We start from the raw sequence: 15,917 nt of genomic DNA, 5'->3' as shown, positions 1-15,917 counted from the left end.
AGTAATTTTTGGTGTGTGTTTATGTGTGTTCAGGACGAGGGCTGTTTGTAGTGCAGACAGGGACCTCGCCATTTTGTCTTGCTGTCGTCCTCATGGAGCGGCTCCACTGGGTTCGGCACAGATGTCTGCAGCTGATATCCACAGACAGGAGGAGGGGCTGGTACTCTCCTCCTTCATCACTTCCACCTAAGAGCAGTCTAGACACTCAAGACCCTCTGGTTCAGCGGCTCAGTGGAAAGAGAAGAGTGGTGGTATCACGATGTGGTCCACACCATGCAGAGTATCACAGCTTCTCCAAGGGCTTTCAAAACAACAGCATCCGGACCACCAAGTATACCCTCCTCAGTTTCATACCCATGAATCTGTTCCAGCAGTTTCACAGGTCAGATGTTGAGCTGAATATATCATGTGTTCTCGAAACGATTTAATTGTCTGTTTGTACTTGTTTGTTACTGAAACATGTGGGTTCTTGCAACAGAGCGGCAAATCTGTACTTCCTGTTCTTGGTGTTGCTGAATTGGGTCCCAGTGGTGGAAGCATTTCAGAAGGAGATTACCATGATTCCCCTAGCTGTGGTGCTCACCGTCATTGCCTTCAAAGATGCCATGGAGGATTACAGACGTTACCGCTATGACAAGAGAATAAACAACATACCGACACATGTCTATGGCAGGTATGTGTTCATCCCTGTTGATCTGGTGGGGTCAGTATGATACAACTGTGGAAGTGTTGTCAGTGTTTCTGTTTTGTGGGGGGCTTTGAATGAGTTTTGTAACTTCCTTGCCTGGAAATTTTATTATTTCCTCATTATTTCCCCTTATCAAATCAGTTAAAAAGCCATTTTGATGCCCTAATTCAAGGTAAATGCAAAGTGAGGGTAGCCTGTGTTCTCCCAGGCAAGGACAGATTAAGAACCATAGACTGATACACAATGTTTGTTAAATCGAGTGAACAGATTGCAAGACCACAGTCTGTTGACGTTTTCCACATTGCAATTAAAAATTACTTTATTTTCCTTACTGACAAAAAACAATGCAAACTGACCTGCCAATGCAAAGGTTATTTTAATTACAAAGTAATTTATAACTTAATTTATACAGTCAACATTTACAACATTGTGAGACCACTCAACCACCATTTTGCTATTCTGATGACAATCCATTCAGAATGAAGTGATGAAATAAATATATATATATATATATATATATATATATATATATATATATATATATATATATATATATATATATATAATATGTGTGTGTGTGTGTGTGTGTGTATATGTGTATATATATAAAATGTTTAAAGCTCAAGACAGCTTTGAGTTAGAGGCTCATGGGTAACAGCCGATTTGATCCTTTCTCCTATGGATAAAATGCGATGGCCTCTGCTTTGTTCTGGATCTTGTGACAGTGGCGTATTAAAGGGATTATATCATGAGGAACACATTTTTCCTTCATCTTTTGAGATAAAGGACTTTATTGTACCGTGAAAACACTGTAACTTTCAGCCCAAATTTTCTTCACCTGCATTTAAGTCCTTTTATTAAAGCCGAGCTGTAAAAACGGCTCATTCCGAAAATCTTTTTAAATTTTTTTTGACAACGGAAACTAATAACATTTGACCACCCATACACATCAGTGCAGTCTAGCCAGTACTTAGAAACCTGACCCACCAAGTAACAGTTAGATGATACAAGACAAAGCAGGAAGCTCGCAAGTGTAAAAAGTGTAGAAAATCTTCAGAATTGTTCCTGCCCCAGGGTATCCCTGGTCTCTCTGCATATCCTTCAGAAGAATCCCCATGTTAGAAATCAACTGAACTGTAACTAAGTTTAGCTTATCTGCTTAAAGACACACAAAAGAACTCTCTGCAAAGAAAAAAAAAAAATAGTGGTGACTAAAACCAATTGTGGTATCTGCTCACAGTGCCTGTCTCTGTGCCAAGAGTTCCGCTTTGAACCCATCACAAAGTCTACAGCCGGCAGCCAACTAGCATGTACGTTCTGCAGCTACATGAGAGGAATAACTCTCCATACCAGCAGGTGGCAGTAGTCTGTATTCCTCATTCAAAAAGGGAAACTGGAAGAGCTAGGACTGTGGATATACTATAGCTGTATCCAAAAACTTAAGCAGACTTGTTGCCTCGTTGCCTTATAGGCAATGACTCAAATGTAAAATAACACTGGATAGATTTCATTGTAAAAATGAAATACAGATTGATGCTTATAGCCTAATTAAAGTTACAAAAGTTTTCCAGTCAAGAGCATTGAGTGATTTTTCTCTTTGTCTTTTGTTCTTTGATTAAAATGGCAGACAGCAGCAGGTTTATTAGGTTGCTGTCATTTTAAGAGCTTAGGCAGGGAGGATCCAATATACTGTTACACAACATGCGTTTTCTCTCAACTTATTACGTTCCAAAACTGACTATATTTACCTGAATACTCGGCAAGACGGGCATTTTGACATAATTTTGTATGTATTTGACCGTTTAATCGGAATAGGCCACGAAAAAGAAGTAAATTTGGCTCTCGCGAGCCAGTTGATTGGCTTTATGTGATCACCACGATCAGAAGTGCGCGCGCTTAAATGGTGCTTGTGCGAAACCTGCGCGAATGACTAAAATTTTGCACAATAGAAGCACTATTCAACCGGAGCAAATGAGACGACTGACGGTGCATGTCCACTGGCGCGAAGCGAGCGGAGCAGAGCGAGCGTTTTGTTCTTTTCTATGGAAGTTAAGCATGCTCGCGCGTGAGCCTGCCCTGAAGCTCGCGCACCGGAGGAGGCGGGTGCGTCAGTTCTCCGTCAAAGAGAAGAGAGAGCGAAAACGTGCAGCTGCTATCGGTGTATCGATACTGCAGAAAAGGCGTATTGGAACCGTTTCAGATATTTCAGTATCTATCGATACATATCGAAATATCGATATTTTTGACAACACTAATGTGAAGCATGTAAAGTTTGTGGCATAGACTCTTTAAAAAGACGTCCAAGACCGGTCTGTTATTCGACGTTACATCGACGTTAAATTTCCACGGCCCTAACCATGATATGGGACAAAACTAACTGTGATTGGTTGCTTTGCATGTCAGTCAGACGGCCTCTGGTCAGTCCAATGAAAGCTGCGATGGAGTCCAAACCCTCTGAAGGTCTGGCTATGCAAGACTAGACATTGGCAGATGACTAACTGTTAGCTTAGATGATTAACAGCTTTTAATTTGTCTAGTAAGTATTAAAAATGACTTCCTTTTTACCATGAATGTGGAACTCCCATCTATTATCATTAAAAAGACTTAACTGTTGACACAGATTCACTATTCAAACACTGTGCTTCTGAGATGAGGGGCTGATTTCCAAGAAATAATTGCATAATTCCCATAATGTGCGAAACTTCCTTCTAGGCTCTGAAGGACTTTAGCCATTATAATTAATGATTCTCTTGTGTTCCTTATCCTTACTCTACACAGTCTTCTATGTAAAGAAATTATCTGATAAAGTATCTTTTTCCAAAACAATGTTTCAGTATTTCCTTGTAGAGCTCTAGTGTCTTGATGTGAAACTTCAAATGTAGTTGTGAAAGTCTGTGGTGTCACAGTTAAGCCCCTCCCACTCCCTGAGCCAGTGCTCAAGTCATCTGACACAGGACACCATGCTTTCCTTCTCTCTATGTTTGACTATGGCCACTATAAAATACAAAAAATATATCTCACATATCTATCAAAATAGCATTGATAAAGTAATGGTTGTAATTGTATGCAGTTCTTAAGTTTTATATTAATAATATTAACCATCTGGGCTTCAAAAGTCCAAGGCTCAGGATGATAGATACTATAGCTTGTGTTCTCTGTCCGAGATAAACGTCACACTGCAAACCTGTTGCTTATTTACCAGCCTTCGGTTTTGTCTACCTCCGAGTCATAAAAAGCTCTACGTCTAGTTTGTTTATGATGCCTGGGAGTGTTTCCTGGATAAGGAGCGGCCCGGTCTATACGTTATAGATCATTACAGGTTTCTGAGCCACACACACTACTGTTGAGACAAAAGAGCATAACACTTCTCAGGTGTCAAATTTTGCTTGGACAGAATCATAGACATGAATTTGACTAGTGATGGTGAGACCTGTTGAACATGCTGCAGATAGAGAAACTTCCTGAATTGGCCGGACCCTTCTTACAGACTGTCTTCCAGGAGCAGAGGAGTCCGGCTGCCATGATTCAGCAGTTGGACATGGATCAAGGTGGCACGGCAAAAGATCCGGCCAAAAACAGAAGGCTTGTCATGCCAAGTTGGACTGAAGATGAAGAGGTAAAGGAATTACAGCAGTCGTACTGCAGGAATAAGGTCCGGACGACCAAGTACACCTTCCTGTCCTTCATCCCCAAGAATCTTTTCGAGCAACTTCACCGTTTTGCCAATGTATACTTCGTCTTCTTGGGTGCATTGAACTTTGTGCCTATTGTAAATGCGTTCCAGCCAGAGATCTCTATCATTCCTATTGTCTTTGTGATGTCCATAACTGCTGTTAAAGACCTTTGGGAGGACCAACGGCGGAAGAAGTCTGACCAAAAGGTCAATAACTGCTTATGTGATGTGTATGACAGGTAAAAGCATGAAACATTCTGAACATCAGAATTGAAAGAATACATATAATACACACAATCTATAGCTGTAAAGTACGTCAGATTGTACTTTAACCTGTTTGGTTTGGTGGCTGATATCTGCTATCAGTGGATCATGGCATAGTGCATATATGTATTCAGTATATATATGCATTTTTGTTCTTCAACAGCATGTTTACCATGTAGTAAGGTTTTATTTAACCTAGCTGTAGGGTGATTTGACCCAGATATTTCATTTTTGACAGTTTCTTGATCCCAACACTGGCTTGTTCCTCAAATAGTTCAGAGGTGTAGCTTAATACCATTGATTAGATGTGTCAAATGAAACAAACTTTGGTTTCTCCAAATACAGCCATTTGGATTTGTATATTTATGTGGCACAGCTACAAGGTTTCTTTGAATCTGTATTTCTAAAACCACTAAACCACAGTTTACATTACTTGTGTCTATTTCCAACCTGTGTCCTGTGTTGTAACCCATGTACGTCATTTTTTTATTAGTGCAGCTCTTAGTTAATGGTTAGCTTGAAGTATAGTTATTATTGAACTATGTTTGTCTTTTATAATTAAGCGAATATCTCTTGATTAGAGGTTTTAACCTTTGATTCATATTCTGCGCTTTCCATGAATAAAGAGTTTATAAATACTCAAAATCACAATATGACCTTGACAAGAACAAAATAGAACAGGCAAAAGCTTAGAAATATCTTTGATTTCAGATTGTTAATACTATATATACTGTGTACAGTCATGTTGCTCCTATACACAGTTGACTTTACACTGTTTAGTGTTTATATTTTGCCTTCTTGCGCTAATGTCCTGATAAATATTGTACCAAAGCATTGTGTTGTCTGACATTTGGTTCTAGCTAAGCTGTTAATGCTGCTCTGTTTAAAAAGGCTCCCATGTGATCGTCTTGCCGCAGGGGGTCATATTAGTTTTCCTGTTGTGGAGCTGTTGCCGTGGGTGACAATGAAGCGCAGTGTATACTTGATTATTATGGCATTGAGGCTGGTGTGTTTAGTTTAGTAGGAATGAAGCAGTTATGATTTGCATATGTTTTGTGCTTAAATCATGTGGCACATCAGTGCACAGAAACAAAGCATCACTGGGAATGCATATACAGCATGTATGTTTTTGTCATGCTGCAGGTATATGTTAAATACTTTGTTCACAGTTGTTCTGCAGATAATCAGTTAAACCACCAGCAAGACTGGTTTTCGTGGCCATCAATACTGAGAGGGCTGTTTTGACTAATAATAAACACATTTTACATGGTTTTCTGGAAGACTGTATTCTGCAGTGATTCTGCTTTTGTTGAATAAGCACTAAACTGTATGTTTGCATTTGTTATTTCTGGAAACTAATTTCCTACATAACTGTAATAGTTTATTGTCTTTCTTGCTCATGTTGTATAATGAAATAAGTTCAACATTTGAAATAAACAGAGTACTGTAATGTTCAGTCAGCCAGACATTATTGCAAAATAAACCCCTTCGGGATCATACGTGACCACGGTTTATTATGGGATAATACCTTTTAAGTTTATTAACTTTACATTACAGTAAAATACTACATATAAACAATATTTTGTACAACAATGCAAAAAGCAATCAATATCCCACATCTTATATACAGTTGCAAGAATGTGAACCACTTGCAGAATCTGTGAAAATGTGAATAATTTTAACAAAATAAGAGAGATCATACAAAATGCATGTTATTTTTTATTTAGTACTGTCCTGAGTAAGATATTTTACATAAAAGATGTTTACATATAATCAACAAGACAAAAAAATAGCTGAATTTATTAAAATTACCCCATTCATAAGTATGTGAACCATTGATTCTTAACACTGTGTGTGGTTACCCTGGATGATCTACGACTGTTTTTTTGTTTTGTGATGGATGTTCATGAGTCCCTTGTTTGCTCTGATCAGTTAAACTGAGCTCTGTTCTTCAGAAAAATCCTCCAGGTCCTGCAGATTCTTCAGTTTTCAAAGATTTTTTGCATATTTGAACCCTTTCCAGCAGTGACTGTATGATTTTGAGGTCCATCTTTTCACACTGAGGACAACTGAGGGACTCAAACACAACTATTAAAAAAGGTTCAAACAGAAGGAAACTCCAGAAGGAAACACGATGCATTGAGAGTCGGGGGGTGAAAACTTTTGAACAGGATGAAGATGTACACATTTTTCTTATTTCGTTTAAATATCTTTTTTTTTTTTCATTTAGTACTGCCCTTCAGAAGCAACAGAAGATACATGTTTCCCAGAAGACAAATTAAGTACAATTTACCTTGATCTTCAAATTCAAAAAGTTTTCACCCCCTGACTTAATGCATCGTGTTTCCTTCTGGAGCATCAGTGAATGCTTGAACCTTTTTTAATAGTTGTGTTTGAGTCCCTCAGTGTGAAAAGATGGATCTCAAAATCATTCAGTCACTGCTGGAAAGGGTTCAAATATGCAAAAAATCCTCGAAAACTGAAGAATCTGCAGGACCTGGAGGATTTTTCTGAAGAACAGAGCTCAGTTTAACTGCTCAGAACAAACAAGAGACTCATGAACATCCATCACAAAACAAAAAAAACAGTCGTAGATCATCCAGGTAACCACACAGTATTAAGAATCAGTGGGTCACATACTTATGAATGGGGTTATTTTAATAAATTCAGCTATTTTTTTTGTCTTATGGATTATATGTAAACATCTTTTATGTAAAATATCTTACTCAGGACAGTACTAAATGAAAAATAACATGCATCTTGTATTATCTCCCTTTTCTTGCAACTGTAAGTCCAATCCAAATGTTTAATAAAATGTAAAAAAAAAAATGTTACAATTGTCTGTCCGACTGTTAAAGTAGACTGATTTTCATAATTTAATCACTAGTATGCCTAATACTAATATAGTATGCCTAATATTCAAGATATTATTTCACCAAAACTGTTGCATGTTTGAAAATGAGTGTTGAGAAAAGCAAAACAATTAGTGAAAGGGATAGTTCACCCAAAAATAAAAATTCTGTCATTAATTACTCACCTTCATGTTGTTCCACACACGTACGACTTTCGTTCATCTTCAGAACAAAAATTAAGATTTTTTTGATGAAATCTGAGAGCTTTGACACTTCAAAATGTTCATAAAGAGATTGTAAGTTTAATCCATATGAATTGAGCAGTTTAGTCTAAATTTTCTGAAGAGACTTGATGGCTTTATATTATGAACAGACTGAATTTAGGCTTTTATTCACATATAAACATTGATCAGCGAACATAAACAGAAGCTCAGCCGAAACTTAGGGCTGGGAATTGATTCCTCAGTTCCAAGGTGTTGGGAATTGACTCCTCTTTAAGACCCCTTTTCAGTTCAACAGAGTTAATTATTAATTTGACTCTCGCTGACTAATAGTGATTGGAAGTCCATTTAATTTCCAGTTTGATTCCATTTTTTTCAATGAACCAAACAATTCAGTGGTTCTTTTGCGTCATTGCTTAATGACTTCACTAGAACGTATTTCTAACAGCTTAGTTTTATGATATGCCACCCTGAAACATTCAAATAAAGCCATATTTGAATGCATATTGCTGATTATTAACATTCATTCACTTAAGTTAATGGTGTTTGTTGTCATTGTTTCCTTCTGTGTTTACTAGACCCTATTATGCTACATTTTGCACCCAAAGCACACAATACATAGGCCTACATTGATGCACAAGTGCGGATATGTTCTATGTGTCTAAAGTCTATAAAATAGTCTTATAAGTTATAAACTCTGTGATTTAGCTTAAATTGCAAGAATGAACTTCACTGGTTCTTGCATGAGTCAAGCAAACTTGCTTGAGCTTCCGTTTACCACAACTGATGTGTGTGTTGGTGAATGTTTATATGTGAGTTAAAGCCTAAATTCAATCTGTCCTGCTTTGGTTTCAATTATTCTAGAAAAGTGCCTTTTTTTCATTTTTGTTTTCTGTTGTGTTTATCCAATATTAATAGTGACTCCAAATAAAGCATTTAAAGTATGTGTTTGTATTGAAGGAAGCAACAGCGGTATGTGGAACGGCGTTGGGCGGAGGTGTGTGTCGGTGATCTGGTCCGTCTCTGCTGTAATGAGATCATTCCTGCTGACATGGTGCTGCTGCACTCGTCTGATCCAAACGGAGTGTGTCACATCGAGACTGCCAACCTGGATGGTGAAACCAACCTCAAACAGAGGCAGGTGGTCCGTGACCTGCCACAACAGGTGTGTGCCTATCCATGTCATTGTCATCTTCATCACCATTATTTTTCTCTGTCCTCCATAAATATATGAGGTAAAATATGTTTTGCTGTATTTTTTCCACCTTATTTTTAATGTAAGCGTGAGCACGACCAATTTTAAATTGAATGTGTCTGTCTTCCCGTGTCATATGCTTCCAGTAATTTTTAGCTGAACAAAACAGCTTGTTATACTGCTTGATACTGCAAACCGGTATTTACTGGTACCGTAATATTTTAATGTATTGTCATAATTACACTGAACAAAATTATAAACGCAACACTTTTGTTTTTGCCCCCATTTTTCATGAGCTGAACTCAAAGATCTAAGTACACAAAAGTCCTATTTCTCTCAAATATTGTTCACAAATCTGTCTAAATCTTTGTTAGTGAGCTCTTCTCCTTTGCCGAGATAATCCATCCACCTCACAGGTGTGGCATATCAAGATACTGATTAGACAGCATGATTATTGCACAGGTGTGCCTTAGGCTGGACACAATAAAAGGCCACTCTAAAATGTGCAGTTTTATCACACAGCACAACGCCACACATGTCGTAAGTTTTGAGGGAGCGTGCAATTGGCATGCTGACTGCAGGAATGTCCACCAGAGCTGTTGCCCGTGAATTGAATGTTCATTTCTCTACCATAAGCCGTCTCCAAAGGCGTTTCAGAGAATTTGGCAGTACATCCAACCGGCCTCACAACTGCAGAGCACGTGTAACCACACCAGCCCAGGACCTCCACATCCAGCATCTTCACCTCCAAGATCGTCTGAGACCAGCCACTCGGACAGCTGCTGCAACAGTCGGTTTGCATAACCAAAGAATTTCTGCACAAACTGTCAGAAACCGTCTCAGGGAAGCTCATCTGCATGCTCGTCGTCCTCATCAGGGTCTCGACCTGACTACAGTTCGTCATCGTAACCGACTTGAGTGGGCAAATGCTCACATTCGATGGTGTCTGGCACTTTGGAGAGGTGTTCTCTTCACGGATGAATCCCGGTTTTCACTGTACAGGGCAGATGGCAGACAGGTGTCGTGTGGGTGAGCGGTTTGCTAATGTCAACGTTGTGGATCGAGTGGCCCATGGTGGCGGTGGGGTTATGGTATGGGCAGGCGTATGTTTTGGACAATGACACAGAGATACCGTGACGAGATCCTGAGACCCGTTGTTGTGCTATTCATCCACGACCATCACCTCATGTTGCAGCATGATAATGCACGGCCCCGTGTTGCAAGGATCTGTACACAATTCCTGGAAGCTGAAAACATCCCAGTTCTTGCGTGGCCAGCATACTCACCGGACATGTCATCCATTGAGCATGTTTGGGATGCTCTGGATAGGCGTATATGACAGCATGTTCCAGTTCCTGCCAATATCCAGCAACTTGACACAGCCATTGAAGAGGAGTGGACCAACATTCCACAGGCCACAATCAACAACCTGATCTACTCTATGCGAAGGAGATGTGTTGCGTGAGGCAAATGGTGGTCACACCAAATACTGACTGGTTTTCGGACTCCCTCGGACCCACCCAATACAGTAAAACTGCACGTTTTAGAGTGGACTTTTATTGTGGCCAGCCTAAGGCACACCTGTGCAATAATCATGCTGTCTAATCAGAATCTTGATATGCCACACCTGTGAGGTGGATGGATTATCTCGGCAAAGGACAAGTGCTCACTAACACAGATTTAGACAGATTTGTGAAAAATATTTGAAAGAAATAGGCCTTTTGTATACATAGAAAAAGTTCAGCTCATGAAAAATGGGGGCAAAAACAAAAGTGTTGCGTTTATAATTTTGTTCAGTGTATAAACACACTGGTTTGTAGCACAAATAGTTTACTGCACTTTGTTATTCTTTTAGTTATTTATCTATAGCGGCTAATAAATCGGAAGTCTCGCACATTCACAGAAAATAGCTTACTTCCGCGTTTTCAAAATAAGGTGGATAAAGGTCATTGTTTTTTGTATTAAAATCTATTAAGCTTTTTAAAAGAAATAAAATGCATTTCATATACAGTAAGTGATGTCCGGCCTAGGAAAGTCTTCACCCTTTATACAAATATTATTCAATTGTTTCAATTGTTTTATTTGTGATAACGCAATGAAAATGGTGAAGGATGCCTTTTTTTGCCAAATAATTTTGAGATAAACACTTTAACCAAGTTTAGTGTTTTGTTCATCACTCTCATTTAAAATATTTAAAAAATATAAAAAATGTGCCTCATATTTTGATGGTTTAATCGAACTTTTGGGGGCATTTACAAACAAATATCCCCTCTGGACATCACTTTTGCCTAATACTGTTGACAATTACTTTAAATCATATCATCTAATGTTCTGTGTTTGTGAATTTCTGAATTAAAATATATTTTTTTTGTTGGGCATAAAGTAGGGTGTAACCATCCTTATAACCATCATTACAAAGAAAAAAGTCTTTGAAATTTAGAAATTCTTAAAAGAAAACTTTATTACAATGTTTGACTTAAAAACCCCTTTGAACAGTGTTTAAATACTTTGTGAATGTGATCTTCCTTTAGGGATCCGAGTTTATTCCAGAAAACTACAGCAGTCGCATTGAGTGTGAAAATCCCAACAATGACCTGAGACGGTTCAGAGGCTTCATGTGAGTATGCAGTAAACTGCTTCTGTAAATGATAAACAAGGCATTTGCATGACATTTCTTTGTGTTTGTATGTACACACAGGGAACATCCTGGTAAAGTGCGGGTTGGACTCCACAGTGAAAACCTGCTCCTGAGGAGCTGCACTGTGAGGAACACGGAGACTGTGATTGGCATTGTAGTCTATGCAGGTCACTTTCACATCTCTGCACTCAGGGATCAAAAGATATGATGAGACTGTAGAAAAATAAAGAGCTTAATTGAGCAATAAAAGAGATTGTGTGTGCTTGTATGCAGGTCATGAGACAAAAGCGATGCAGAATAACAGTGGGCCGCGCTACAAAAGAAGTAAACTGGAGCGCAGACTCAACATGGACGTCCTCTGGAGTGTCGCTCTATTGCTGCTCATGTGCTTTATTGCTGCTGTAGGTCAGTATAATGGTCATTGATGTACTTGTGTTAGCATTTAAACTTTTAAGTACTAGGTAGAGCAGCACGATTCTGGATAAATTGTAAATCACAGTTTTTTTTTTTTTTGTTTGTTTTTTTAAATAGGGATTCTGAATAGACAACTAAACAAAATAACATGCACTTGATTCAGCAAAATGTTAATTACAGCAGTCTATTTAAAAAATATATATTTATTTAAAAAATTCAAATTAAACCTATAGTATTATGCCCCTTTTTACAAGATTTAAAGGGTTAGTTCACCCAAAAATGAAAATAATGTCATTTATTACTCACCCTCATGTCGTTCCACACCCGTAAGACCTTTGTTAATCTTCGGAACACAAATTAAGATATTTTTGTTGAAATCCGATGGCTCCGTGAGGCCTCCATAGCCAGCAATGACATTTCCTCTCTCAAGATCCATTAATGTACTAAAAACATATTTAAATCAGTTCATGTGACTACAGTGGTTCAATATTAATATTATAAAGCGACGAGAATATTTTTGGTGCGCCAAAAAAAACAAAATAACGACTTATATAGTGATGGCCGATTTCAAAACACTGCTTCATGAAGCTTCGGAGCGTTATGAATCTTTTGTGTCGAATCAGCGGTTCGGAGCGCCAAAGTCACGTGATTTCAGCAGCTTGGCGGTTTGACACGCGATCCGAATCATGATTCGACACAAAAGATTCAGAACGCTGCGAAGCTTTTCTCAGAATTGCGAGTTTATATCTCACAATTCTCACTTTAGAACTTGCAATTGTGAGGGGAAAAAAGTCGCAATTACCTTTTTTATTTAGTGGCGGAAATAAGCTTCCATACATTGCAGTTCTTCATCATGAAATTTTATTATCTGCATGCATTTTAAAGCCATATTAGTTTAAACTGTTGATATATGGTTTTCTAAACGTACACATCTGAGGCATGCGCATAGAAAGCTGGATGTCTAAGTACTTTTTCACATGTTATTGTGCTTAAACTGTCAAATACACACAAGGTTATGTCAAAAAACAAACAAAAAAAAAACAAAGTTCACAAACACAAATGTTTGTGACCGTAAACAACAAGTAAAGAAATCGCATGTGTACATTAGATCTGTGTATTAAAGTGAAAGCAGCGTAATGTACTGTACCTACAGCTGTATATGATGTTAATATGAACCAAACAATTAAAGAAAAACAGAAAATCATTCACTGCTCTTGACTAAATTAACTTTAGTAGCTTTAATAAAAATACATTTCTTACTTGAATGCTGCTGTTAAACGCTCTGGCCAGGAGATAAACATGGCGGACTGTGTACAGCTCACTCAGGGTGGGGTTAATGCTAATAGGGCAATGTCCGTCAGCAGTCGTGGGCGGGCCTAAGCATTTGTAACGTCACAAAAACTAGAATCTGCAAATGGCTTGTATTGAGGCACTGCTTATGATTTATGGGGATTAAAAAAAGAGGAGTGGGTGGATTTTTGAATTTATAGGGTGGTTGTGTACACACTGCTGACACACATTTATGTTCAAAGTTCAAACAACATATAAAAGAGAAATTTTGCATAATAGGCCCCCTTTGAATTGGTTTTAATGAATGATTCATTGACTCGCTCATAAAGACTTCACTTGTTTCAGTACTTGGATGAATCAGCGTTTTTTTTTATGAATCTCTTAAATGAATGATTCAATGACATACATTTTTTTAACAGTCACTTTAATCATGCAGCTCTAGTACTAGGTTAGTGTTAATTTTGTGGGTTAAACAAAAAATATGGTTGTGATTTATAGGTCATGGTGTTTGGTTGAGTGGGCTACAGAATACTATCTACATAATTCCTGATGACACGCACCCTGCGCTCGCTTCTTTTTACATGTTTTGGACCATGATCATTGTTCTGCAGGTGAGTGACAGTGAGCGGACACATCTGACATCTACACAAACACATGCATGTCACATCCATAATGCTTTCGCTAAATTATCAGTAAATTTGAGTATGTCAAATTTCATGATAGTTTGATGCAGGTTTGAGTCTGGCTTGCATAATTTCCCAATTCTGTCATTTCTTCATAAAAGGTGTGTAAAAGAAAAAAGATGAATCATAATTTTTACATGTACAGTAATATTGAAGATATCGTAGTATATCAGGCCCATCCTTCATGGTTCATGGTTTTCAGTTAAAGGAACACTCCACTTTTTTTGAAAATAGGCTCATTTTCCAACTCCCCTAGAATTAAACAGTTGAGTTTTACCGTTTTCGAATCCATTCAGCCGATCGCTGGGTCTGGTGGTACCACTTTTAGCATAGCTTAGCATAGTTCATTGAATCTGATTAGACCATTAGCATCTCAAAAATGACCAAAGAGTTTCGATATTTTTCCTATTTAAAACTTGACTCTTCTGTAGTTACATCGTGTACTAAGACCGACGGAAAATGAAAAGTTGTGATTTTCTAGGCCGATATGGCTAGGAACTATACTCTCATTCTGGCGTAATAATCAAGGAACTTTGCTGCCGTACCATGGGTGCAGCAGGCACAATGATATTACGCAGCGCCTGTGACCCCCTGCTTGCACAGGGAGCATGCCTTGCAACCATGGAGACATTTGTGAGAGACGCTGCGTAATATCATTGCGCCTGCTGCAGCCATGGTACGGCAGCAAATTTCCTTGATTATTACACCGGAATGAGAGTATAGTTCCTAGCCATATCAGCCTAGAAAATCACAACTTTTCATTTTCCGTCGGTCTTAGTACACGATTTAACTACAGAAGAGTCAAGTTTTAAATAGGAAAAATATTGAAACTCTTTGGTCATTTTTTAACGAGATGCTAACGGTCTAATCAGATTCAATGAACTATGCTAAGCTATGCTAAAAGTGGTACCGCCAGACCTGGAGATCGGCTGAATGGATTCGAAAACGGTAAAACAACTGTTTAACTCTAGGGGAGTTGGAAAATGAGCCTATTTTCAAAAAAAGTGGAGTGTTCCTTTAAATAGACAAGTATGATTTGGTTATATGCTTACTGAAGTATGCACCTAGAATATCTGACATTGTTGTTCTCCTTTCTTTTTTTCCCTGTTCCCTGTAGGTGCTGATTCCCATCTCCCTCTATGTGTCGATAGAGATTGTGAAGCTGGGACAGGTATATTTTATTCAGAATGATTTAGATCTGTATAACCCAGTACTGGACACAGGAGTGCAGTGCAGAGCGCTGAACATCACAGAAGATCTTGGACAGATTCAGTACCTGTTCTCCGACAAGACGGGAACCCTCACAGAGAACCGCATGCTGTTCCGCCGCTGCACTGTTGCAGGAACCGAGTACCCTCACCATGAGAATGGTCAGTTTACTTCAAATCAGCCTTTAAATACGCCTCATTGATTCTTTGGATGTGCCATTTATAAGGATAAAACATGAATATTTTCAATTAAAGTTTTAAATAGATTGACCCGCTTACTTTTGATCTGATGTTTTTTTTTTAAGCTAACTTAAGATATTCATAAATTGATTAATAGAATATTTTGTAACATTATAAATGTCGTTACTGTCACTTTTGATCAATTTAATGCATCCTTGCTGAATAAAAGTATTAATTTCTTCAATTTCTTTTAAAATAAATAAATTTTAAAAAAATTCTAACTTACCCCAAACTTTTAAACAGTAGTGTATAATGTTACAAAAGCATTCTATTTCAAATAAATGCTGTTCTTTTGAACTCCATTAATCAAAGAATCCTGAAAAAAAAATTGTACACAACTGTTTTCAACATTGATAATAATAATAAATGTTTCTTGAGCAGCAAATCAGCATATTAGAATGATTTCTGAATGATCATGTGACAATGAAGACTGGAGTAATGATGCTGAAAATTCAGCTTTGCATCACAGGAATAAATTGCAATTCAAAATATTTTTAAGTAGAAAACAGTTATTTTAAATTGTAATAATATTTCACAATATTACTGTTGTT

At 37.9% G+C, this 15,917-nt stretch overlaps 1 protein-coding gene across 3 annotated transcripts in view; it reads left to right on the top strand.

Annotated features, from left to right (window-relative positions):
- atp10d (ATPase phospholipid transporting 10D) overlaps window positions 1-15,917 on the top strand; it is a 37,442-nt gene that overhangs the window by 2,640 nt on the left and 18,885 nt on the right. The window contains exons 2-9 of one of the 3 annotated variants that reach the window (XM_051916146.1): window positions 34-382; window positions 479-673; window positions 8,659-8,863; window positions 11,425-11,510; window positions 11,592-11,698; window positions 11,805-11,936; window positions 13,734-13,846; window positions 15,036-15,288. In XM_051916146.1, the coding sequence (XP_051772106.1) occupies window positions 93-382; window positions 479-673; window positions 8,659-8,863; window positions 11,425-11,510; window positions 11,592-11,698; window positions 11,805-11,936; window positions 13,734-13,846; window positions 15,036-15,288 (1,381 nt within the window). In that variant the 5' untranslated portion in view covers window positions 34-92. Of the gene's footprint in view, window positions 1-33; window positions 383-475; window positions 674-3,993; window positions 4,601-6,855; window positions 7,229-8,658; window positions 8,864-11,424; window positions 11,511-11,591; window positions 11,699-11,804; window positions 11,937-13,733; window positions 13,847-15,035; window positions 15,289-15,917 lie in introns of those variants that run through there. The other 2 variants (XM_051916149.1, XM_051916148.1) reach the window with 2 other exon arrangements.

Source organism: Ctenopharyngodon idella, chromosome 13, assembly GCF_019924925.1.
Source record: "Ctenopharyngodon idella isolate HZGC_01 chromosome 13, HZGC01, whole genome shotgun sequence".
NCBI classification, from domain to species: Eukaryota; Metazoa; Chordata; class Actinopteri; order Cypriniformes; family Xenocyprididae; genus Ctenopharyngodon; species Ctenopharyngodon idella.
This window is presented reverse-complemented; position numbering and strand designations above follow the sequence as displayed.